At 39.9% G+C, this 27,392-nt stretch overlaps 1 protein-coding gene across 1 annotated transcript in view; it reads left to right on the top strand.

The window, feature by feature from the left end:
* The first annotated feature begins 279 nt into the window (after positions 1-279).
* The window catches only part of RYBP (RING1 and YY1 binding protein), a 70,082-nt gene continuing 42,969 nt past the window's right edge, over positions 280-27,392 (top strand). Inside the window, exons 1-2 of the mRNA XM_033210459.1 lie at positions 280-525; positions 1,278-1,403. Of these exons, the coding sequence (XP_033066350.1) occupies positions 494-525; positions 1,278-1,403 (158 nt within the window). The 5' untranslated portion in view covers positions 280-493. The remainder of the gene's footprint in view (positions 526-1,277; positions 1,404-27,392) is intronic.

Below are 27,392 nucleotides of genomic sequence, written 5' to 3'. Positions count from 1 at the left end.
GGCCGTGCGAGGCCCGAAGCCAGTTGCCAGCTCCCGGGCGCGGCCACGTGCGCCCCGCCGGGCTTGCACGCTCCGCCGCGCCGGGCCGCGGGGCCACCGGCAGGCACGCGCGCCCCCAGCGCGCACACACTCCCGGGCACGCACACCGACGGCCCGGCCCACGTCCGCCACGCCCCGCCTTCCCCCGCGCCCCGCCTCCGCCCTCGCGGCACCGGCCGCCGCCCTCCCATTGGCCGCACGGCGCGTGACGCGCGGCGCCCGGCCCCGCCCCTCGTCAGTCACTCGGCGGAGGCGGCGCTGGCGGGGACTAGTCTCGTCCGGAGACTGGCAGCGGCGGCGGCGGCGGCGGCCGGAGCTCGAGCCCCAGCGGCTGAGGGCGGGCGGGCGGGCGCGGGGGAGGGAGGGGGGCCGGTCCGCGACGACTCCCCGGACGGCGTTTCTCCTCCGAGCGGCGCCGGTTTCGGCTTGGGGGGGGCGGGGGTACAGCCCATCCATGACCATGGGCGACAAGAAGAGCCCGACCAGGTACCTGCTCCGAGCGGAGGGGGCGGAAGGGGAGGGAGGGCTGGGGGCGGGCGGGGGCCGGCGACGACTAGGCCCCGGAGCCACCCGGGGCGGGGGGAGGCGCTGCTAAGATGGAGATCCGGGGGCTGGGGGAGGCGGCGGGCGGTGGCGGCGGCGGCGGCGGGAGGCGGTGTCGCTCCCGCTCGGGCCGGCGGCCGTGCGCGCCGCAGCCATGGCGGCTCCTCCTCAGCCGCCCTCCGCCGCCGCCGCCGCCGCCGCCACTCCTCCCAGACAAAGGGAGATTTAACCAGGTGGGGAGGGAGGGAGGGAGGGCGCGAGCTTGGGAGGAGAGAGGGAAGGAGCCGGCCCACTCCCCGGCGCCGGCCTCGGGCTGCCCCTGCGCGCCCCCTCCAGATCCGGCCCGCGGCTCCCCTCCCGGCCCCCCCAGCCCCACGCTCAAGTCCACAAGTCCGCCCGCTTCCTGCGCCCGCCGCGGCCCTTCCCGGGGCGCCGCCGCCACCGCCTGGTGTGCAAGGCTATCCGGCCCGGGCCCGGGGCTTGCAGGGTGCCAGTGGGGGCGCCCCCTTCCCTTCCTCGCTCCCTCTTCCAGTACCCGGAAAGGGTGGGTGGGTGGTCACTCGAGCGAAGTTTCCAGCATTGGATTCCTGCGAAATTACGACGGCTCACCCGCGCCTGTGTTTTGCTGTTTCTCCCCCGTTTTCCTGCTCCCTGCCTCTTCCCTCCCTTTCCCCCCACTCTCCACTCCTCCGAAGGCCAAAAAGACAAGCGAAACCTGCCGCAGACGAGGGGTTTTGGGATTGTAGCGTCTGCACCTTCAGAAACAGTGCTGAAGCCTTTAAATGCAGCATCTGCGATGTGAGGAAAGGCACCTCCACCAGGTACTTGAAGATCTGTGTTACCTTTTGTTAAAGGACTTGGTTGTTTTTTTTTTTTTTTAAGGTGAGGGAGAGGGTAGTGAGCCTTAACTTTCTGCCCTCTTTCCAACTTGCTGATTAAGGCTTTTTTTTGCATTTGGGGGTGGGTTGTGTGTGTTTTTGGGTCGAGTGTATTAGGTGTTCGGTGAAAAGCCTTGTGTTCACTAAATGATTTATGGGAGGGAATTTTCCCAGGTTTTCATCTTATTTCAGACAGACACTGAATTTATTTGACACTTGTGTCTATTGGCTTATTGGTATTGGCTGGGGAAGAGAGGAAGCAGTACTATCGCTATGGATTGTAGGACATAGACCTTTTGTATTTTTGCCATGTGTAGAATGGTTTTAATTTGCCTGTCCCGAGTTATTATTCTCTTGTCTGAGAAATTTAGGGGGGTAGTAAGGCTAGCTGTGCTTTTCCTGTCTTGAGCTGCAAATGTCTGTTACTTTCTTGCACTGGAAAATAAACGTCGGTATTTGATAAAGTAAGTGCATTTTGTGGGAGGCTGAGCTGTCAGTTTTGTTTTGTTTTTTTTCCTTTGACTAGCTTATGTGGGGTGGTGATGGGGGACGATTTTGTAAAATGGTGAAATGGGCAGTAACTCTATGGAAGTTTGTGTTTAAAGAATGTTGAAAGAATTCCTTTCCATTTTGATGAAGGTCGTAAACTGTATGTGATATTAAAACGAGTTGAACTACTTTAGATTTCACATTCATAAATACTTGGATAAAATGTCGAGACTGATTTTGTAGTCTTCCGGTCATGTTGTCATTTGTGTCTGGAGTTTGTTTCATTGGCGTTAGAGGTTGAAGTTAAACTGTTCTTCGTGTCATTTAGTGAACAGGCATTGGCTTGTGTGAGAGACAGAACGAGTTTTTGGTGAATCCTTTAGAACATTACAGTTGATTGCCAAAAGTCTCATTTTATCAGGTACTTGTTTTTGAATTGGTGACATTCCAGTATGACTGTGTAGTAGTACTTCACAGTGCCAACTGGATATTGTTCTTTGATTAGATGAATATGTCATGTTAAGATTTCATTGGTTTATTTATACCTGGGATTAAATAAGATTATTGGGCAACCCAAAATAATCTAACTCTGGGATTAATTGGCCTAATTATTGTTTCTGTGAATTGCAGTCTTTGAATAATGAGACCTTTGAATAAAAATACTCAGTTAAAAATATTACCCCATACGTTGTTTTAAGTGCATTTTTGTTGGTGTTTTGTATTACCATGGAATATATCTAAAGTAAAAAACACGCATCAGTAGTTTCATAGATTTTGTTTTGCTGTCTAAAATAGGGAATTCCATCAAATGGCATGAAAGTTTTTAGAAATGTATTTGTTACTTAAAGCAGTAATGATTGTATATTATTTATGAGTAATGTTTTTTACATGTAGAATCCCTCAGAGGCCAAACCTCTTTATTGTGGTTTTGCTTTGAGTGTTACCGTAGATGGTGTTCAAGTAAATGACTAGGAAACTCCTAAGAACTTGAGAACCTTACTGGTGAAGAGAAACGTAAACCAAATTCAGAAGTTTATGTCTGATTTATTGCTGGGAATGATTATCTCATAATGAAATGCATTTCGGTTTTTAACATGTATTTTTAAAAACCTTACTCATCAATTTTTCGGAAGCACATGGAAGGTTTTGACTTTTGAAAACAGTATATATATGTTTAAAGTTTTTTCAGAGCCACAGATGACAGTTGAAACTTAGCTTAAAAATACTGAATTATTCACAATGAAAATATTTTAGAGTCTATTCAGGAACAAGGAAAGACATGTACTTTAAGGGTCTTCGAGTACTTTTCTGATGCCATTTAATAGGATTTGAGTACAGATTTAACAGGTATGAGGACTGAAAACTGTGTCCATTCATGACACTCTTAGCTGGTCACAATTTGTTTCAATTTGGTTATTGTCAATATTTTGGTGTTCTAGAGCTATTCAGAAGTCATCATTGGTTGGAATACAAATAACGTTTTGGTTTTCCTACATTATGAACAGGTTTTGTGTGGAGAAGTGAGTTTGACAGGTTTTCATCCTATCCTGTCTCGTGTGTTAACTGTTGGTTAATCTCTTTGTGGTATTGGTTACTGCCATGTTTTTTTCTTGGGCTTCTTGTATTTTTTTGGTACCTCAAAGGTTTGAATATGAACTTGACATTTTCTGTCTTGTGTAGTTTTAATCAGACTTGGTATTGATTGATGGCAGTAGAAAACTTGTGTTTTGAATGCTGGATAATAGGCAAATATTTGTGCTTTTTAGAATAATTTGTTTCAGGGCACAGAAATTGTGTTTCATTGCTCTGAGCTGGTGTTATGTATTTTAACAATTCTAGCTAGTTGGCTAGCCGGTGGTTATTTGGCAGTTTTTGATCATTCTCGTCACTGTCACCATCATCTACCAGTCAACCAAGGAAACCGCCTATGAGTTAGTGGTAGGCCAGTATGATAGAGAACTGTATTTGCCCTTTGAGGGTAGAGTTGATATTGATGATTTGATCGGGAAAATACTGCCATTCGTCTAAAGAACACCTATTAAATTTGTAGGATATGAAAGATGCTGTTGAAGGGATTGAACAGAGGAGAGGGGAGTGTTAAAAAGTTGATAAACCATGTATGGGAATGATCATAATTCCAATTATAAAGGCTCTACGGAAGGAGGGGTCTGGCTTAGGGAATCAGTTAGAAGGATTCCTTCTCCATTTCTTTTGGACAAGGATAATTAGTTTTTGCAAAATCACCTGTCACCTTTTCGCTATTACCATGTACATCAGGTATTTTTAATTCTGCAGGTGGAAGTGTTAAGGTGATTGAGAATGAAGTATTTTTTCTTCTTTTTGGAGCAGCAATAGAGCAGAATGAAAGATGAGATGGTCTTAAGGAATCTGTTAAGGGAAGAAGGTGGCCTAGGCTGTGTGGAGGTTCAGGGGCAGCAGGAGAGATCTGTATTTTAGATGTATTGTCAATATGTGTTGGGTTTCTTTGGTTCTTTGATACACTTGTTTTTCTAACTAGACAGTCTACTCTTGATGCCTTTCTGGTTATGTATATCCTTTTTTTGGAGACAGGGTCTTGCTCTGTCATCCAAGCTAGAGTGCAATGGCTTGATCGTGGCTCCCTACAGCCTCAACCTCCCTGGCTCAAGCGATTCTTCTACCTGAAGCTCCTGAGTAGCTGGGACTATCTGTGCACCACCACATGCGGCACATTTTTGTATTTTTTGTGGAGACAAGGTTTTGCCCTGTTGCCCAGGCTTGTCTTGAACGCCTGACCTCAAGTGATCTTCCTGCCTTGCAGGTGTGAATGATAATTTACTTATAACACCCATTGTAAGTGTGCAAATCAATGATTTCTAGTCATTTTAAAGAGTTGTGCAGCCATCCCCACAACCCAGTTTTAGAACAGTTCCATCATGTCAAATGGTTTCCTCATATCCATTCTATAAGTCTTTAACACAACAGAATGGAGACATCATGGGCAACAGGTGTTGTTTCCCTACCATGCTGATGTACTCTGAGCCTTTCAAGGTAGAAAATAAAAGAGTGTATGTTAGAATGTGTGTGGAAGGTGGTAAGTGGCTGGGGGAGAAACACTATCCGTTTCTGAAGTGTGCTAAAGTAGTATTTCCCATCCTGCTTTTCCAGTCTCAAGAAAGAGGATACCAGCTTCCAAAAGTAGGAAAAAAACTGCAAATGAATGAATGTACCCAACTGTGTTTTTGTTTTGTTTTTTTCTTTGTATTTTCCACCTTCCTACAGTTCCAGCTGATGTTGTTTTGTTGTTGTGGTTTTTTTTTTTTTTTTTTTTTTTTGTAGAGACGGGGTCTTGCTGTGTTGCTCAGGTTGGTCTTGAATTCCTGGCCTCAAGGGTTCATCGTCCTTTGGCCTCACAAAGTGCTGGGATTTGCCCAGCCCCTAGCTATTGTTTTGTTAAGTTGTATTTCTCAAGATTGGGCAGAGTAGCTTCTTAGACTTGGTGATGTAATTTTACTTTTGTGGTCTTATTATTTCTCTGCATTCAATGTTACCTTAATTGTAAAATAAAAATTACCAAGACATTGCTGAATATAGTTGTTGATTAGTGTTCCCTTGATAGTAGTCCTGCATTTTTACTTTCAGCTACTGCTTAATCACAGTCACTTGCAAAATTGGAAAATTTTTACTTTGGCTAATTACCGTAGGTTTAGAACTTTCTGGTCTTCAACTCCAGAAATGTATCACTGTATTGAGATCATGTTTTATTTCATCCCTGTTTATTTGAATACTGCCCCTCTGAAAAGTTGACTGTTTTTGGAGCTTTTGTTGACAAGTATGAGTTAGAAAATTAGGTGTAGAATAAAATTGTGTAGAAATAATTATCTTTGGAAAAAGTTGGTATTCAGGTTATTGAATTGGAAGTGTTGAAGAAGCAGCTGTTTTATATGTAATGTTTCCCTTTAAGTATTTGAGAACTTACCAGTTTTTCACAGTTGTAACTTTGGACTGTCCATCCCCCCCTTAAATTGAGATACCCTGCAACCCAAAATCTCTTGAACAGTCATGAAGTACTTTAGAAGTTTTATGGAAAAACATGACATAGTTATGATCTTTGCTGGAAGCTTCAAAAAGGCATCATCTTGTGATGCTTTTTAGGTAGAAAAACTCCCAGAATAAGATAAGGTACCTGCACTGGGCAAAGCCAAGCCTCTTACTCATGTTTCCTGGTAATCCACAGCAGTGGTTTTGCTCCTTTCGTCATACTATTTTTGTTGTAGTGTTTGTCTTTCATAAAAATTCTCCATAAAAATACATAAAAATTAACTGTCTTCCAAATCAAGCTTTATCAAACCTTTCAAGCTGAAAGCTGATACAATTTTAAGATCATTCTTACCCAGGAACAGAGTAATAATTTATTTTGTGTTTACTGTTGCATTGGACTTACTGATTTATTGGTATGACTTGATGTTATGTGTACTTGGTGACCTTAAATTACCTGAGTAGTTATGGTCATTTGACAAGTTTTTATTGAGCACACAGCCATTTGCACTCTTGGTGTATAGTGGTGTAAAGACAGACCAGGTCCCTGTTCTTATGGAGCTTAAAATACTATGGACAGGAAGAGAAAATAAACAAATGAACAGAAAAATAACAATTTCAGCTAGTGACAAGTGCTATGAAGAATTTAGAGCAGGATAAGGAACTACACAGAGTGATGAGAACTGGGTGGAGTGACTGCTTTATAGACAGTGTTGAGATAATGCATTTAATTTTTTAGGAAAAAGTAAGGCTACTTCCTTTTGGAGCCAGGGATAATTCTTAAGTAGGTTTACCTGTGCCATTTAGCTCATTTGGTTGGGGGGACGGACAGCTTTTAGATTTGGAGCCCTTGTGCATAGGCTACTAAACTTATCAACTTAGTTGCATGTTGTAGACTAAGCCCAGGCCAGCTAATTTACTAGTATTTTTATTAGTCATTAAGGTGGAAGATTATGAATGGATTCACTTACATATTATTTATTCATGTGGCATATATTTGTTGTGTATTTCAGTAAGTGCTGAAGAAATTCTAAGATTAAGAAAAACTTTCTCAAGTAGCTGTAGTTTGCCAAAATAGTTATTAGAACTAATTCAGTTCATTAGTACTTTCAGTAAATAGTAGATCTCTCGTGTCCTAAATGACTTCAGCTAATACATTCTACAGTCTTTCTGGCCCTTGTTTTCTCTTTTGCCTCATTACCCATGCTTTTTCTCTTTGTGGCATCTTTTGTGTTACTTTTCATAACTAGTACTCCCACTTCCCTTTTTACCTGTAGATACAAACTTTTTCTACTGTAGCATACATAGAAGTGCTCAAGTAAGTATAAGGATTTGATAAACTTTTGCAAAATGAGCACACCTTTGCAACTAGCACCCAGATAGATTTTTTTTTTTTTTTTTGGGAGACAGTTTCTGGCTCTGTTTCCTAGGCTAGAGTGCGGTGGTGTGATCACAGCTCACTGTAGCCCCAACTTTGGGGCCCAGGTGATCCTCTCACCTCAACCTTCTGAGTAGTTGGGACCATAGACATGTGCCACCATGCCTGGCACATTTTTAAAAGCTTTTTTTTTTTTTTAATGAGACAGGGTCTCCCTATGTTGCCTAGGCTAGTCTCGAATTTCTGGGCTCAAGCGATCCTCCTGCCTCAGCCAGAGAGGAGTTATTATAGGCATGAGCCACTGTGCTGGCTTGCACCTAGATTCTTAATCAGATTCTTAAAGAGAACCTTACTAGAATATTACTGGAAGCCCCTTGTACACTGTCCCCTGTGGGCCACCTCCCCCACCCCCATCCTGTCTTTTAATACTAGAGATTAGTTGTGCTTGTTTTTGAACTTTCTGCGAGTGGAGTATACTATGAAGTATACTGTATGTACCACTGTGTATATATGTATATACAATATACTCCACAGTGAGTGAAACAAGCCAGACTCAGAAGTGTATATACTGTATGTACCACTTTGCTTAGTAGTCACAGTGTATGCACTGTGGTCCATACATATACTTCTGAATCTGGCTTGTTTTACTCATGGTTAGGTGTGCAGGATTCATCCATGTTGTTGTGTGCAGTTCTTGCTTATTTTACCAGTGCTGTTCTATCCTAAGAATATCTTAGGCATTCAGCTCTGCATGCAGACCTTTCCTTACACGTTCTAGAGGGAGGACCTGTCTTCACCCTGTGTTTATTACCCACATACTTGAACAGCTGTCTCCTCCAGGCATCATTATGCAAAAGGAATGAAACCCGGTGTGTACAACTTTCTAGAGGACGTAAAAGGAGTCAGCTTTTGCCTCTCATCAGTAGTATTGTTTATCAGTCATTTCTCTTTCGAGGCATTGGTTGAATAAATGGGAAAATTCCTGCTTTCAAGGAACTTAGCAGACCTGTTGACAGATAAGGCTATAAGAGGAAAGCCAATGAAGCACCCAGTGATGTGAACGCTATGGTGGGCATGGAATGAGCAGGTACATAATAGAGACTGTAAGTGCTTTTTAGAAGTTAGAGATTCATTCTCTGGGGCTTCATCAGGAAAATCCTCACTGAATCTGGGATCTAAACTGGGCCTTATGATTCTTGGATGTAGGGTTTGTTGTATAGGTTGATACAACTTACTTATTAATAGTTGTTTGCCCACGTCCTTATTCACTGTCTTCAGGTGACAACATCCACATCTTCCCACATCTCCCCAGGAGCTGGTGATTCCCAGATACTATTCGTTAACTAGCATCACCACTCCCATGCACACGAACACAGTACAAACAAATCCAGCTGCTTCCTGGCATCTCTGCTTGAACAACTTAAAGGCAATTCAGATCCCACAGGGTGAAAAGCTGAATTCATCTGTCAGAGTGTTTTCTAAAATCTCAAATTGATTATGTCCCATTCCTGCTTAAAATGATCTCCTGATTCTCACTGCCTTTTGGATAAACTCCAATCCTGAGTATCATAAGGGGCTTGTGATTTGGTCCTTCTCTGTGTTGTTCTTTAGAATTTCTGGAAGCAGCCTATCATCACTCCATCTGCCCTCCATACACAGCGTTTGTGTGTGTTATGCCAAACTGCTTGGTGTTTTCCAATAGTGGACCATGATATCTCACTTCCTTACCTTACCTTCATATACTTTTCCTTGTGTCTTCTTCTGAAATCCTTCTTCGTTTTGTCCAGGCCGACTCCTGTTTGTCCTTCCATGTGTCTCAGGAAGCCTTTCCATTCCCCTGCAGTCATTCATACCTCTGTCATAACACATAGACTGTATTTTTTATTTGATTTCCAATCTGCCTCTGTTAGGTTGTCACCTTTTTTGAGGGCAAGACCTTTTTGTTTCATAGCTTTAGTTTGCTGTGTCTGTTACAATGCCTGGCATTTGGTGGTGGTTGAGTAAATGTATACAGAATAAATGAAGACTGGGAGGAGTTCCAGTTAAGAGTTCTAGTAAATAACTGTTTTTTTCAAAGTCTTGGGGCTTTCATCTTGTGTGTTGAAAGTTACTGGATTAGGGGAAAGTTGTCTTTATGAAATGTGCCCTTAAAACTAGTTTTCCTGTTATAGTTCCCACCCCCCATACCCCCCAAAAAAACAAGTACTAGAAGTTAAACACAGAACTCTAGTCTTGGAGGCTGTAGGCAATTCATTTAAAGTACTTCTGGAGTGGTTTTGAGCTTCAGAGCATTGACACACTTCCCTAAATAACTGTGACAATTCTATTTGCTGTTGCCTATCGATTGCAGTGGCCAGTAGTCATATTGGAAAGTCTGATAATAAAGCGGGGGGATCAGTCATGTGGTACCAAACCAGTTGTGGGGAATAAAAAATAAGATGTGATAAGCAGCTACATTCCCGTTTGTAAACTGGCATCTACGGCATTTTAAAAATGGTGGCAAAACCATTTTGAGTATTGTTGGAAATGTTACGTTGTCTGTTCTGCCATGTTAATATACCTATAAGTTGATAGTTGCATCTTGTACCCTTGGTAGTCATACTTTGTACGTTGTATGTGCCACTATTCTGTTGAGTAATTTGGATTAATTAGTTTGGTTAGATTGAAGTCTTGACTCATTCACTTCACTCATTTATTTAGCTGTATTTTCAGTTCCGTGCAGTGCGTGACACAGACTATGGTGCCAAAAAGGAATTCTCAGTAAGGGCAATGCACGTAAATTACTGTGTTACTCAGAAATCATGAATAGTTGAAATCACAAGGTAAATGGTGAAAATTTTGTTTTTAAATAGGATTAGATACGACTTTCTCCCCTCCTTTCTTCCCTCTGTCAATTTAGAAAATCTACTTAAATTATCCTGTGGTTGGGAAAAGAAACTAGTGGAAGGAATATGTTAAAAAAGCATCTTTATTAAAATGTATTCAAAATATTTTTCTCTACAATTTAAGAGCATTAGCAAATACAACCTAGGATGAAACTTTAATAGCCTTTGAGAGGGACGAGAAATGAAATTAAGGGTGCCAGTATCATCGGTGTATTGGGTCTCATAATACATACAATGCATGGTAGTTAGTCATTGGGAGAAAACAAACCCGGTGACTGGTTTTTAAGAACAAATCAGATTTCTTGTGTATGTATATGGTTTAACTGTTCTTGTCCTTCTTTTACAAAGAACCTTAAACCTTAAACAGATTTAATATCATAAGTGCTACAAAAATAGTCAAGATTGTAATAATAAGGAATCTCGCTCAAACTACCTTAGGTCAAAAAAGCCAAAAATGTACTGGCCCACGTAGCCAATGAGAGAAGGTTGATGTTTGAACTCAGGGAAACGGGAAGAACTACAAGAATCAGGTCTCCTGTCACTTGACTAGTCCCTAGATTAAAACAGAAAAATAAATAAACAAAGCTCACCCATCATCCTGCTATTCAGAATTATTTATTGAGCAGTTTGTTCGTTGGACCTCACATACTTAACTACGGTTTTCCAGGTACTTTGCTTTAATAATGATACTTCATTGAATTTTCAAAATGATGATTCCCTGTGGGAGTGGGAGAATTATGCTATGTGTTATATGAAACAAATTGAGTTTGATTTTTAAAGGCATGTATTCAGGCTTGTTGGTTGATAGAGTTCATTTTGGTTTCTTCTTCTAAGGGAAAAGTTTTAGGAACACTTAATGGTTTTAGAGTTCTATTTGTAGAAAATAAAGATAAAATCTAGATTTCTTTCAGGATTATTTTCATTTTGGGAAGAACCAAAACATTGGATTCTTATAGTATAGTTAACTTTGCCCAAATCTTCCATTAAAGAATAATTATGTATACTAGGGAACTCAGACTTAATATTTTTGTTCTAAATTTGTTTAGAGTGCTGGTTCTCAAACTTTAGCATGTTATCAGAACCACTTGGAAGCCTTCTTCAACACATTGCTGGGTCCCATTCCCAGAGGTTCAAAAAATTAGATGTTGGGGTTTTTTTTTTTTTTTTTTTTTTGAGACAGTCTTGCTCTGTCGCCCAGACTGGAGTGCAGTGGGGTGATTTTGGCTTACTGCAACCTCCGCCTCCTGGTTCAAGGGATTTTCCTGCCTCAGTTTCCCGAGTAGCTGGGACTACCGGCACCTGCCACCGCACCTGGCTACTTTTTTGTGTTTTTAGTAGAGACTGGGTTTCACCTTGTTAGCCAGGATGGTCTTGATCTCCTGACCTCGTGCTCCGCCGCCCACCTCGTCCTCCCAAAGTGCTGGAATTACAGGTGTGAGCTCCCACAACCTGCCGATGTTGGCATTTTCAAAGTAAACTTAAGTGGTCAGCATTTATAGGAACCATGTTTTTGGCATTTGAGGTGATTCCTTAATTGATGAAAACATTGTGCAAAGTGTAGGCGTGTTTATAAATTAGGGAACCATATCAATTAAACTCGTATCTTTTTGCATTCTAAAATCATCTATCTTGCATTATTAGCATTTAGGATTGGATTTCAGATATGTTTTAAAAAAATCTCATTTCTGGCTGGAATGTGGTGGCTCATGCCTGTTATTCCAGCACTTTGGGAACCTGAAGCAGGAGGCTTGCTCACAGTCAGGAGTTTGAGACCAGCCTGGGCAACAAAGTGAGAACCTGTCTTTACAAAAATAAAATTAGCTGGTCATGGTGGTGCACACCTGTAATTCCAGCTACTTGGGAAACTGAGTCAGGAGGATCCCTTGATCTCAGGAGTTCGAGACTACAGTCATGTATGATTGTGCTCCTACACTCTAGCCTGGATGACAGAGCAAGACCTGGTCTCAAGAAAAAAAAAAAAATCCTGTTTTTTTTTTTTGTATTGCACAGTAGAGAGATGGAACCAGGTCTTATAATCAGTAAACAATATTCCAGTAAAAAGCCTGCAAAGAATGCAAATAAGTAATGAAAGAACTACAAATTAAGCCAGTAAATATGAAAAATGTATAGCCTTCCCATTACTCAAAGAAATACAAAATAAGGTAACCTTTTTTTTGGGCAAATCAAGTTTTAAAGATAAAAAAAAAAAAACCTTTAGTGAGACTGAGAGATAGGCATTCTCATAGACTCTTTGCGAGTATGGGAGTTGATTTACATTTTCTGGATGCCAGTATGGCAGTTGGTATCAAATGCCTTTAAAATACTTGTACCTTGTGATCCAGCAATATAACTTCTAGGAATTTGTTTGACCTGCACATAAAAGTTTCTGTTAGGAATTACATCATTATTATAACAAAAAATTGAAAATGACCTAAATAGGGATCATTAGGGAATTGCCAAAATTATGGAACCACCATGATGGAATATTTTGCAGCCATTAAAAATGTTTTGTAGGTTTTCGTGCCTGTCTTTTTTTTTTTTTAAAGTTTTCAGATCTGCCACACACTGCTGGCAAGAATGTAAAATGGTACATTCCACTTTGGGAAATAGTTTGGCAGTTTCTTACAAAATGAAACATATACTTACCATATGACCTAGCAGTTGCCTCCTGAACATTTATCCCAGAGAAATGAAAACTAATGTTAACAAAAAACCTGCCCACAGCTTTGTTTGTAATAGCCCAAAACTAGAAAAAACGCACATGTTCTTTAGTAGGTGAATGGTACCTTCATACCATGGAATACTATTCAGCAACAAAAAGGAACAAACTATGGATACATAGAATAACTTGGGTGGACTCCTGGGACTTTATGCTAAGTGAAAAAAGCCAATCTTAAAAGGTCTTATAGTACAGGATGCCATTAACATTCTTGAAATGACAGAATTATAGAGATAAGAGAACACATTAGTGGTTGCCAGGAGTTAGGACTAGTGGCGGGAGGGAGGGAGATGGATATAACTGTAAAAGGGCAGCAAGAGGAAGATCTTTGTGGTGATGAAGTAGGTCTGTATCTTGATTGTGGTGGTAGTTGCATGAATCTAAAAGGTGATAAAGTGGACATGCATAACTACCCGTGTCAATTTCCTGGTTTTAACATTGTGCTATCATCAAGAAGGTGCACATGTTGGGAAACTGGGTGGAGATTACATGGGACCTCTGTGTACTATTTTTGCAACTTCCTGTGAATTTATAATTATTTTCAAAGTGGCTAAAAATGTTGAGAATATGTGATGATAAAGGAAAAGGTTCATAATCAGTAAAAGTTACAAAATGATAAAATTATATGAAACAAATATTTCATACCGTTCATCCTAATGCATATGCCTGGAAGGAATGACATAAAAACCTTAACTCTGAGATGATGGATTCTTTTTTGTATTTCTGTAGTGTGTGTGTGGATGAGTCTGTATCACTTTTATAGTTGGAAGAAAGCAATTTTCCTAATAGGAAATTTTTAGAATTAATCTGGAATATTTAAGTGACAATGTGTTTTTACATTAAGGGATTAAAATTTTTATTGGGCACACTACTAACTTAGTATTAAAACAGCTATTAAGATTGGAAAGTATCTGAATGTATTCTTTAAAATGTATCTGTAAATTTAAAATTATTTTGTACTCTTCATATGTATTGTAAGACATTTTATGTGATGTTCTAAATCAGTGCTATCCAAAATACATTGTAAGCCACATGTAATTTTAAACTTTCTAGTAGTCACAGGAAGAAGGTAAATTAAGCAAGTGAAATTAAGAATACGTTTTATCAAACCAATTATATCCAGAGTGTTATTTTAACATGTAATCGGTATAAAATTACAGTGAGATAGTTTACATTCTTTTTTTCAAACAAAGTTTTAAAAATCTGGTGTACATTTTAGGTTTACAGCAAAGTTTAGTTTAGACCACATTTCAAGTGCTCAGCCACCTGTGGCTAGTGGGTACCATATTGAAAAAGAGGATGAGTAGTTGGGAGTGAGGGCTTTGATGTCAGACTCAAGTTTGAGTAACAGCAGCTCTGCCATTTGCTCATCTTGTGACCTTGGGTATGTTACATAAACCTGTGCTTTCATTTTTCATTTATAAGATAGGGATAATACCATAGCGGTATTGTAAGGATTAAATGAGTCAATGTAGGTAGCATGCTTGGCACAGGACTGGGCACAGAATATGTACTATAAGTAGTATATGTTATACAGTGGTAATTTTTAAAATTCCGATATATTGTGTACTGAATTGAATGAGTAACCGTTCTAAAAGTGTGACTGATTTCTTAACAGTAGTAGTGAGTAAATATATAACCAGTTCAGGCCGGGCGCGGTGGCTCAAGCCTGTAATCCCAGCACTTTGGGAGGCCGAGACGGGCGGATCACGAGGTCAGGAGATCGAGACCATCCTGGCTAACACGGTGAAACCCCGTCTCTACTAAAAATACAAAAAAAAAAACTAGCCGGGCGAGGTGGCGGGCGCCTGTAGTCCCAGCTACTCGGGAGGCTGAGGCAGGAGAATGGCGTAAACCCGGAGGCGGAGCTTGCAGTGAGCTGAGATCCGGCCACTGCAGTCCAGTCCGGGCGACAGAGCGAGACTCCGCCTCAAAAAAAAAAAAAAAAAAAACCAGTTCATGAAATAATCGTTACTTTTTACAATTAAAGTTTTGGGTCCTGTTAAGTTATGACTGATCGAATGGACAAATGTTTAGTACTCATGTGCAAAAATATGGTACCAGCCACTTGAACATTTAGAAGGTAGGTCTTAAGATGGTATCCTCAGATAGTGTATACTTACGTAAGTACTTTACATTTTGCATGCCACTTTTGTGTCTTTTTTTTTAATGTAATATTCAAAGCAATCCTGAGAGATAGTTGTTACTCTGACTTTCACAGTTGAAGAAGTTGAGTTTCAGAAAAGTAACTTACTTGATGTCATACCCAGTTAGTAGAATAGAAGACAGGTGATTTAATTAAATGGACAATTTAATATGATATTTAAAGTGTTTCAGCTACACTCCTCTGATTCTTTCCCTTCCAACTTTGCCATCGTTTCCAGGAACATTTGAATTAGAGGAGGACAATATGATGTCACTTAAGGAGTTAACCTTGCTCCAAATGATCCTGAGGTTATTAACCTATTCAGATAATCTATAATGTAAAAAGTTAACATAAGCCTGCATAGATGAGATGATGATTTATTTTGCTCGTTGCAGTGTTTCTCTTTATAAAGTTGAGTATTATTCATCCTGTCTTTTGGATACATATACTTATAAAAACGGGCCAAGAATATGCGTTCTGTGCTGACTGCCTTAAAGTTGGATTCTTTGAAGTGTGGTTTGTCGCTTCACTTATTCAGAAAATTATACAATTCTTTTAAGGTACCGCGTGCCACCATTAAAATCGCTAGTGAAAGGCAGTAAGTTTGTGAGTGATTGACTTTCCCAGGGCAGGGGTGCAGTGGAAGGCACTTGTTACCTGGGCAGAGTTAGATGGAGCTATTTCATTAGGCATTCAGGCTCTGTGTTCTAATATGTAGATTTTGTTTGCACTGTATGCATTGCTGGCTTTATTTCCAGTTTCTTCTCCAGTTAAAATATGGAGGAAGTCACAGGACATCCAGTTTGTTCTTGGGTACTATGGGACAAAATATATGACAGTAAACTATCAGCTCTTCTTGGCAAGTACTTTCGGTATGGACCACTGAAGCAAATTTGTAAGAAGGGAATTATATTTTGGTGCTTAGGATGGGAGTGATGATAGTTTCCAAGATTTCTATTTCTATTTTGGAAGAGGGATCTCAATGCCTAGGATTTCTGAAAAATTTCACTGTACACAGTTTCTGCTCCTGCAATTATGTTATAAATGCTTTAATTATAAGACACAACTTTATGTATGTAAAGATGTGTATGCTAGGTTGAGATTTAAAACTGTGGGTTGCAATTAAAGATTCCCTGAAATTCATGGAACTGGACGATGTCTTTCTTTTCCTTCTTTATGTTTTTTTTTTTTTTTTTTTTTTTGAGACGGAGTCTCGCTCTGCCGCCCAGGCTGGAGTGCAGTGGCCGGATCTCAGCTCACTGCAAGCTCCGCCTCCTGGGTTTACGCCATTCTCCTGCCTCAGCCTCCCGAGTAGCTGGGACTACAGGCGCCCGCCACCTCGCCCGGCTAGTTTTTTGTATTTTTTAGTAGAGACGGGGTTTCACCATGTTAGCCAGGATGGTCTCGATCTCCTGACCTCGTGATCCGCCCGTCTCGGCCTCCCAAAGTGCTGGGATTACAGGCTTGAGCCACCGCGCCCGGCCCTTCTTTATGTTTTTTAAAGACAGAGTCTCTCTCTGTTGCCCAGGCTGGAGTGCAGGAACATGCTTATAGGCCACTGTAGCCTTGAACTTCTGGGCTTAAGCAGTCTTCCCACTTCAGCGTCCCAAATAGCTAGGACTACAGGTTTGTGCCACCAGGCACAATTTAATTTGGTTAATTATTTTTTTTTGTAAAGGTGAAGTCTTACTATGTTGTACAGGCTGGTCTTAAACTCCTGGCCTCAAGTGATCCTGCTGTCTTGACCTCCCAAAGTGTTGGGATTACAGGCATGAGCCACCGAGCCTGGCCAGAACTAGAGGATGTCTTTGTCCTTTCCAGTTCTGAAATACTGTGCTATGTCAGTTTGGGCAATTTATCATACAGTAAGATGACTCTTAAAATTTTGCAATACCAAATTACTTGTCTGAAAATATATAGAGAAAATAATTTGTCATTTACTCTCCCACAGTGTGTTGTATAAATATTCATGCATTTGGGGATGACTTCTTTTTCTTTCTTCTTTTTTTTTTTTTGATGGAGTCTCGCTCTGTTGCCCAAGCTGGAGTGTAGTGGTGTGAGAGTAGCTGGGACTACAGGCATCTGCCACCACGCCCAGCTGATTTTTTTATTTTTAGTAGAGATGGGGTTTTGCCATGTTGGCAGGCTGGTCTCAAACTTCTGACCTCAGGTGATCCACCTACCTCTGCCTCCCAAAGTGTTGGGATTATAGGCATGAGCCTGCGTGCCCGGCTGCATTTTGTGACTTCTGAAGAGGAAAGCTTTATCTTAAAAATTTTTGGTAGTGTTGTTTATGTGTAGCTGAATGGTTTTATTTAAGTTATAATTAAGGTTTTAATTTTGAAATCTTCATTCAGGGGTTAAGAAATCCTTGCGCCATTCTAAGAAATTAAACTCAATGCAGACTGACGAAAGACCAGATTCAGTGAATCTCCTTTTCAGAATCTCTGAGATGAGGGCTTCAGGACAGAACACCTGGTGTGGAAGGCTAGTGTTTTCAAGTATAAACAGGTGTACTGCAGCCCTAAGGCTGTTCTTACTTAGACCTTGGTTATATTAATTAAAAGAATGACACTGATAGATCTTTTTTTTTTTGAAAAGTGTTTTTATTACTGAAATTGTTAATGCTGGATCATGCCCCACAGCAAAGCTGTTCTCATAGAACAGGGTGTACATTGGCTGTTTTTCCTGCTTAACATTTATTGATAACCATTCCTAGTATTCAGTCTGATACCAAGTTCTGCTGACTTTGTCTAGTATCCTTGCTGCGATTACCTTAATTTAGGTTCTCATTATATTTCATTTTTTATTTCAATTGTTAATTACAAGCCTGTATTGCCCAGACCTGTACCATTGCACTAGCCTTGAAACTGTTCTGCCAAGTCTAGTCTGTTGTGCTGCCTAGAGATATCTCTAGAAAGCACACAGATCATGTAGTGTGCTTAAAAAACCTTGGATACTGCCTCATTGCCCAAAGAGGTATTGCCCTTCTTATTAGCCTGCACTTTCTGGTCAAACTGTTCAGTGTTCCCTGAACATGTTCTTTTATGCCACTGTGTTGCCTGCCACGTGTATTTCTAGAACTGCTTGAAGACTTACCTCTTTGCTACCCGGTAAATGCTAGCTTCTGCTTCAAGACCCAGCTCATGTTAACTCTTAGGGGAAACCTTCCTTGATTCTTTTGTTTCTGTGACAGGATCTTGTTTCTTTGCCCAGGTTGGAGTACAGTGGCATGATCAAAGCCCACTGTAGCCTCAGAACTCCTGGGCTTAGGCAATCTTCCCACCTCAGCCTCCCAAGTAGTTGGAACTCTACAAGCGTGTGCCACCATACCCAGCTAATTTTTTTCTCTTTTTTTGAGAGATGTCGTCTCCCCCATGTTGTCCAGGCTGGTCTTGAACTCCTGGCCTCAAATGATCCTCCCACTTTGGCCTCCCGAAGTGCTGGGATTACAGGTGTGAGTCATTGCTGGGCCTTGATTTTTGTCTTTTGTGATCATTGAAGCACTTTGTGATATATTATACCACACAATCATTTTGTTCTAGAATTTCTTGTTTACATTTGCGGCTCCACATCCGCCCCTGTATGAGGCTCTCAGGGATAGAGACTGTAACCTGATGTTGAATCTTCAGAGGCAGCGTCTTACTGTGCTGCTTTTGTGTTCTTCAAATGTATTTAGAGTGCAGTCTGTTCTTCTGATTTCTTATTTAAAATGTTTTGTTTTTAAAATAATTGTGTAATATTGGTTAACCCCCTCTGCAAATAGGTTTATTCACTTAAAACCTTTGGGAAATGCCTTGGAAATACTGCTACACTACTTTCCTTTTCACTTCAGTTTCCAGTTTTACTCTGTGCGTCATCTCTGTTGTTATTCTTAAGATGATTCCCTTGATTATCTGTCTCTCTTTCAAGTTCATGCCTGCTTTTCTGTTCATAGCTGATAAAACAGTTGATTGCTAACTAGGATGCTTCTGAAGCAGTGTCTGTTTTAAAACGGTGATCCCTCTTAGGAGGGCTCCCATAGAATGCCTTCTGAAGTTCTTTTCTGCTCTCTGCTCTCTGGCTGAAAGTTTTAGAAACAGAGCGACTGGAGTGGTCTAGAGGTAGAATACAGTGTAAGGAAGCAAAGGGGATGAAAATTGAGACAATCGTGAAGTCTGTATTCTTCATGAGATTTTGCAGCTGAATAGGACTCAGAATAGTTGTAGTTCTCTTGGGCTAGATAATTGTTTGAACTGATAAATAATTTAGATACTGGAATTTTTTCTCTTCTTTTTCAGAAGCTACCTCCTAGATAATCTTCCTCTTCAGCTGATACTGTTTATAAATAAATGAAGCCTCTGAATTGTTCATTAGTATTTTCAGAACTCTTTGATCTAGTAAGTTTTATGAGAGAAGACATTTTTCTTGATGAATTGGAATGTTTTGATTAAACATTTTTTTGTTTTAAGTTAATTTATTGGACATTAGTAAGCACTTAATTTTGGGGGCACAGTACGTGTGGAGACTAATGCTCAACTACAAAGTTTCTCAGTAGATGCTGGGTAGAAACTTCTGTAATCTCAGTACCTAGTTTAAAAAAAATTAGAATTAGGAAATGTTCTATATAGAAGTGAATAAATTTAGTACACAGTGACCAGACTGATCCCTAGATTGGGGGATTTTTGCTAATTTAATATTAGATTTAATCCTAATAGTTAAATCAACTGGTGATGCCATGAATAATTTTGATCCTTTTGTGGTTTTGAAAGATGTATTTTCAGAATTAATTTTATTACCCTCATAACATGCTCAGAGAACTTTGGTGTAAAGATAATGCGTTGTTTTTCTTGGTGGCCAATATAATCTTTTAAAGTGTACTTTTTAGTTTAGGTATCCCTGGAAGTTTTTGTTCTCGGTTTAATGGTCTTGTCAAGTAAATACCACCTAATTATCTATTCCTATTCCGCTATCATGTATCCAGGCAAGAGAGTTTTATATTAAATAATGCTTTAGGAATGAGCTATTTGTAATTCCTGTTCAGCTATCTTGTCTATAAAGCAAAATTCATACTTACAGTAGTTTTTATTCTCTAACTTCTCAGTTAATAGTGTGGTGAAATTGAAAAACCCTGCAAAGTAACACAATGACAAATACATCTTGGATATTTTTGTGTAGTTCTCTTGTCATTTTAACTTTTCTCATCTGCTAATGAATCAGACTTTAGAGGAAAGATGAAGAGCTGACTTTCTGATGTCCTCCGCATAACTGAGTAAACCTATCTGGATTGTAGATTTCATTTCATTTCTTTTTTTTTTTTGATACGATTTTGTTGCCCAGGCTGGAGTGCAATGGTGGGATCTTAGCTCACTGCAACCTCCACCTCCTGGTTCAAGCGATTCTCCTGCCTCAGCCTCCCGAGTAGCTGGGACTACAAACATGCGCCACCATGCCCGGCTAATTTTGTATTTTTAGTAGAGACGGGGTTTCTGCATGTTGGTCAGGCTCATCTCAAACTCCTGACCTTAGGTGATCCGCCTGCCTCAGTCTCCCAAAGTGCTGGGATTGCAGGCGTGAGTTACCACGCCCAGCTATAAATTTCATTATTAAGAGAGTGATACTTGTGGTATTCTTGTGTTTATACATTTTTTCCTCTAAGAAAGTGGGCTTTTTACTGATGACTTGTTCTTTAGAGTCAGAATATCTTTAGTGTATAGATAAACCAAAATTCTTCTGTAGTTCTGTGATGGAGGACATAATTTGACCTTCAGGTTAGTGAATATTTGCACTGAGTTGTGCATTATTTCTTCATTGTATATGAATGAACACATTTTTTATTCTTGTCACAGGCTATTTAGAATCAGAGGAAGCAAGGCTTGTTGGTCTCTGCTGCTTTACTGTAAAAGCAATGTGAGAGTGATGAATGCAGAACAGTTAGTGTAGCTGCCAGTTTTCAGTTGTCTTATATGATTGGAAAGTTCCTCATGTAAACACAATAATTTATTTTAATCATTAACCTTTTCATTATTTTCTCCCTCAAAGACGTACCCCCCCTCCCCCTATCAAAAACAAAAACCCGCCTAAGCCCTAAAATTAAACCAAAAAAAGACTCTGGCAAATAAAGTTGATTTACTTTTCTTTCTTTACCTCTGGCCTTTCAAGATTCAGAGACTCAAAAGTAGTGAAACAAGTCACACTTTTCCCTATATCCTGCCCACAAAAACTTTCAGATGACATGAAGCAAGAAAGGACTAACTAGATAGTTGACTTTTGAGTAAACTCAGGCTTTGTTTCTTCTCTGTCTTGTGGTAGATAAGAAAGACTTTGGACCAGATACTGGTATGAAGATAAGGAAGAATAGGATTACTTTATTGTTGGAAATATGGGAAATATATTCAAAATATATGAAGCTGTGTTCCAGTGTAAATATGCTAGGTTGATTATCTCTTCCAGTCACCATGAAAACCGCTTCATGCCTTGGTGAAACTGGCAACGTGAGTTGTTTCTGAAGAGATGCATGTTATAATTTATGGGGTGCATTTTTTGTGTATGTGTGTGTAATGATAATGATGGTATTCATACCAAATTTACTGCTACAGTGTTACAATCTATTGCCAGTTAAAATTACCCAGGAATGAAGACAGCATTTTGAAAATACAAGTTTGTGGTAAAATACTTTGCTGTACAAAAATAGAATTTTTTTTTTTTTTTTTTTTTTTTTTTTGAGACAGTCTCACTCTGTCACGCAGGCTGGAGTGCAGTGGTGCCATCTTGGCTCACCGCAAGCTCCGCCTCCCGAGTTCACTCCATTCTCCTGCCTCAGCCTCCCAAGTAGCTGGGACTAGAGGCGCCTGCCCCCATGCCTGGCTAATTTTTTTGTATTTTTAGTGGAGATGGGGTTTCACCGTGATAGCCAGGATGGTCTCAATCTCCTGACCTCGTGATCCACCTGCCTCAGCCTCCCAAAGTGCTGGGATTACAGGTGTGAGCCACCGCACATAGCCTACAAAAATAGAATTTATTTGTTGTATTTCTATACTACATCATCAAATAATATGAAACAATTAGATTTTATCTCCTGATAAAACTTGTCTAAAGTAAATGCTGTAGACTATTGTGTAATTTTGAATTAGTCTCTGTGTTTGAGAAAATCCAACAAGTATTATACTGCAACCATCATGAAAACACAGCATTTGCCATCCTCATTTAAATTTTTTCAGGTTTATTAAAGTGTAATTGGCATGTAAGTAACTTCACTTTTAAAATATTACCTGGGAAACTACCACCGTGAAGATAATGATCACATCTGTCATCCCTAAAAGATTTCTCCTGCCTTTTGGTAGTTCCTCCTTCCTGCTCCTTTGTCACAGGCAGCCACTAATCTGCTTTCTGTCACTATAGATTAGTTTGCATTTTCTTGAATTTTATATAAATGTAATAGTGTATGCGTTCCTTTTTTTTTTTTTTGGTTTGCCTTCTTTCAGTCATCGTGGTTATTTGAGGTTAATCCGTGTTTATTTTGTTATTTTTGAATAATATTCCATTGGGTGAACAATCTGCAATTTAACTGTCCTTTCACCTGTTGAGGGACATTTGAGTTTTTTTGCGGTTTCTAGCTCTTACAGATAAAGCTGTTGTATATATCCCTGAACAAGTCTTTGTGTGGACATATGCTTTCACTTCTCTTGAGTAAATACCTAGGAGTGGAATTGCTGGGTATTTTTAACTTTTTAAGAAACTAACAAGCTGTTTCTCAAAGTGGTTGTATCACTTGAAATCCTGCCAGCACTGTATGAACTCCAGTTTCTTCGTATCCTTGCCAGCCTTGATATGGTCAGTCTGTTTAATTTTAGGCTGGTGGCAGGTGTCTAGTGGTAAGATAGCTCATTGTGGTTTTAGCTTCTGTTTCCCTAATAACTAGTGATGCTGAGCCTGTTCTCGTGTGCTTATTTGCCACCTGTTTTTTATTTGTTTATTTATTTACTTATTTTGAGACAGAGTCTCACTCTGTTGCCCAGGCTGGAGTGCAGTGGCGCAATCTTGGCTTAGTGCAACCCCCGCCTCCTGGGTTCAAGCGATTCTCCCACCTCAGCCTCCCCAATAGCTGAGACTACAGGCATGCGTGACCATGTCTGGCGGTTGATTTTTGTATTTCTAGTAGAGACGAGGTTTCACCATGTTGGCCAGTCTGGTCTCAAACTCCTGGCCTCAAGTGATCCGTCTGCCCTGGCCTCCCAAAGTGCTGGGACTACAGGTATCAGCCACCGCGGCTGGTGGCCCCCCTGTATATTTTTTAAATGTCTTCATATTGTTTACTCATTTTTCAATTTGGTTGTTTGGCTTTACTGAATTGTCCTTTATCTTAGATTCATGTATATATTTTAAGAGTGTCTTCTGAAGAGCAGATTTAACTTTTGCTTTTTGTGTCATAGTTAAGAAATCATTACCAAACCCAAGAACACTAAGATTTTCTCATAGCTTTACCTTTAGAAGGTTTATAATTTTAGCTCTTATATTAAGTACTTGGATCCATTTTGAGGTAATATTTGAATACATATTTCTAACGGTGAGGTAAGTTCATTTTTTCTTTTTTAAAAACATATGGCTATCTAATTGTCCTGGCACCATTTATTGAAAAAATTGCCTTTTCTTATTGAATTGCCTTGGTATCTTTGAAACAATCAGTGGGCTGTATATGTGTGAGTCTCTTCATTTTGTTTCATTGATCTTTCTTTACACCAATACTATCACTTAAAATAATGTAGCTTTATAAGTCTTGAAAATTAGGAAGAGTAAGACCTTCAGTTCTTTTTAGAGTTATTTTGGATATTCAACATCCTTTGCATCTCCTTTAAAATGTTATAATTAGCTTGTCAATTTCGACATAAAAGGGATGGTCAGGAATTTTTATTAGGATGCATTGCATATATAGATACATTTGGGAAAAACTGACAGTCCAAAACATTGGACTTGGTATTCCAATCCATGAACATAGGTATCTCTGCTTTTATTTAGGGCTGCCTTCAGCAGCGTTTCATAGTTTTCGGTCTCATTTGTTAGATTTATCACTATTTCATGTTTTCGCTGCTGTGTAAATGTTACTGTTAAAATGCCAATTTCTGATGGTTTGCAGGTAGTTTATATACAGATTATTTTTGTATATCTTGTTTCCTGTAACTTGGCTAAATTTAATAGGTTCTAGGAACTTTTTTTGTAGATTCTATAGAATTTTCTCCATAGACAATTTTATCTGTGAATTGAGACAATTTTTACTTTCCTTCCAATGTGGATGCCTTTTATTTCTTTCACTTGCCTGAACCCTCCAGTACAGTGTTGAATAGAAGTTCTGAGAGTGGACATTCTTGTATTAGTAAGCGTGATGTTAGCTGTAGTAAACATTTAAGTAGGTGTAGGGAATTCCTTTCTGTTTTAATTTGCTGAGGGGTTTTTCTTAGTCTGGGTCTTGCTCTGTGGCCCAGGCTGGAGTGCAGTGGTGCAGTCACAGGTCACTGTGACCTCAAACTCCAAGGCTCAACCTGTCCGCCTGCCTCAGCCTCTTGAGTGGCTGGGACTAATGCACCGCTATGCCTGGCTAATTTTTTGGGGGGCCAAGGGGTAGAGATGGGATCTCACTGTATTGACTAGGCCTCAAGCCATCATCCCACCTGGCTTCGGCCTCGCAGCGTGCTGGTATTACAGTTGGGAGCCATCGTGCCCAGCCCACTGAGCCTTTTTATTAAGGAATAGAAGTTGGACTTTTGTCAATTATCTTTTCCTCCTGCATTTAGTAAGACAGTCGTATAGTTTTCCATATAATGCTGGGTTACATTAGTTGATTTTTGATTGTAGGAATCCTAAACCAACTTGGCATTCCCGGATTAAATCTCACTTTGTCATGATGTATTTTCGTGATGAATAATCCATGTTGGTTTGGTTTGTTAAGAAAATTTGCATCTGTGGTCATGAAGAACATTGGTCTGTACTTAGTTTTACCTTCTAGGCTGTTTGTCTGGTTTTGGATTCGCGGCAATGTGGGTCTCGGAATGAGTTGGAAATGTTCTGCCCTCTTCACTTTTCTGGAAGAGTGTGTGAGGAATTGAGATTATTTTTTTCTTAAATGCTTGGTAGAATTTACTAGTGAAGCCATCTGGGCTAGGATTTTCTTTCTGGGGAGGTTTTACTACAGATTCAATTTATTTAAAATACATAAGCGTATTCAGATTATTGATTTATTCTTGAGTGAGCTTTGACAGTTTGTACCTTCCAAGAAACTTAGGAATTTGTTTGTTTTATTGAAATAATGTTCATGAGATTTCCTTATCTGTACCTGTAGAATCTGTAGAGAATGTCACTTCTCAGTTTTCATTGGTAATTTGTGTCTTTGTCTTTCGATGAGTCTGGGTTGTCAAGATTTTATTGATCTCAGCAAGCTTATGATTTCACTGTCTTTTTTGTTTTGTATTTCATTGATATCTGATCTTTATTATTTTCTTTCGTTTATGTTGAGTTTCATTTGCTGTTCGGTTTTTGGTTTCTTAAGGTGTATGTATACTTTGCTCCTTGTTTTGAAACTTCTTTTTTTCAAGTGTGGGTGTTTGGCGCTAAAATTTTTTCCCTCAAGTTCTTCTTTAGTTGTAACCCACAGATTTTGATATTTTTGTGTTATTCAGTTTCAGATGTCAGATGCTTTCTAATTGTTCTTTTAATTTTTTTAATCTTATGGATTATTTAGAACTGTCACTTAGTTACTAGATATGTGAGGATTTTCCAAATACCCTTCCGTTTTTGCTTTCTAATTAAGTGATGTTCAGCTTTGTTACTTTGGTGCATAAACATTTAAAATTATGTCTTGATGAATTGATCCCTTTTTCATTCTGAAGTAAACCCACTTTATCCCTGGTAATAGTATTTGCTCTGAAATGTACTTTGGCCAATATTAGTATAACCACTCCAGCTTTGTTTCAAATAGTGTTAGCATGGCATCCCTTTACTGTGTTTGTGTCTTTGTATTTGAAATGAGTTCCTTATAGGCAGTATGCAATTGGGTTTTGTTTTTCTAATCAGATATCGTAATCTCTGCCTTTTAATTGTGATTTGTAGACGATTTGTATTTAAAGTGATTATTGACGTGATCAATTTTAAATCTACCATCCTGCACTTTGTTTCTACTTTTGGAAACAAAACGTATTTGTGTGGATATACGTCCTCTGGGATATATGCCTAGCAGTGGAATTGCTGAGTCAAGTAAGAACTGCCTTTAACCTTTTGAGGAACTGCCCCAGTTTTCCGAAGTGGCTGTAGCATTTTATGAATAAATTCCTTCCAATAGTGGTTTCTCATTTCTTGCCCTTGTTTCAAAACGTATTTTCAATGTGTATAAAATTTCCAGGTTCAGTTTGTTTCTTTTAGTTGTCTTAAAAGATGTTACTCCATTGTCTCCTGGGTTACGTAATATTTGATTATCATTCTTTTTTGTTTTGTTTTGTTTTTTTGGGGACAATCTCACTCTGTCACCCAGGCTGGAGTGCAGTAGCGCGATCTCTGCTCACTGCAACCTCCCTCTCCTGGATTCAAGCGATTCTCGTGCCTCATCGAGTAGCTGGGACTACAGGCCTGCACCACTGCGCCCGGCTGACCTTTGTATTTTTAGTAGAGACGGGGTTTCACCACGTTGGCCAGGCTGCTCTTGAACCCCTGACCTCAAGTGATCCGCCGGCCTCCCAAAGTGCTGGGATTACAGGTGTGAGCCACCGTGCCATGCCAATATTTGATTATCATTCTATCATTCTTATCTTTGTTCTTTAAAATGAGTCTTGGTTTCTCTGACTGCTTTTAAGATTTCACTTAATCACTGCTTTTTTAGCATTTTGATTATAAAGGGCCTTGGTATAGTTTTCTTCTTGGTTGTTGGACTTGGGATTTGCTGAACAGTATTTTGCCTTCTTATTTAAAGCTTATATCCTATTGGGAAATATATAGAATTTTTATGAGAATGTTAAATCCTCATTCATATTAAGAAATATGCTGTAGCCTATCAGGCCAAGAAGAGCTAGACTCTTTTAGATTGCCCTTGGTTGCTACTGTATCTTTCTCCTTGGAAAAATTTCTTTAAGACGGGTTTTAGAGATATTGTCCAACCATTAACTAAAATCCAGTGATTGGCACAAGGTTGTGGAGCACATTAATAGTAATAGAGCCTGCACTGGACTCCTTGTCTAGCCTTGGGTCTTCCCATCAAATTACACCACCTCTCTGACACACCAAGTACTAGGAAGATGACCAGGGGTACTACTCTGGACCCTGTGAGTGTGACTGCGGC

The sequence above is a fragment of the Trachypithecus francoisi genome, unplaced genomic scaffold (assembly GCF_009764315.1).
Source record: "Trachypithecus francoisi isolate TF-2019V2 unplaced genomic scaffold, Tfra_2.0 Lachesis_group0, whole genome shotgun sequence".
Classification (NCBI taxonomy): domain Eukaryota; kingdom Metazoa; phylum Chordata; class Mammalia; order Primates; family Cercopithecidae; genus Trachypithecus; species Trachypithecus francoisi.
Note: the sequence above shows the minus strand (reverse complement) of the source record. Positions and strands in the feature narration are given on the sequence as shown.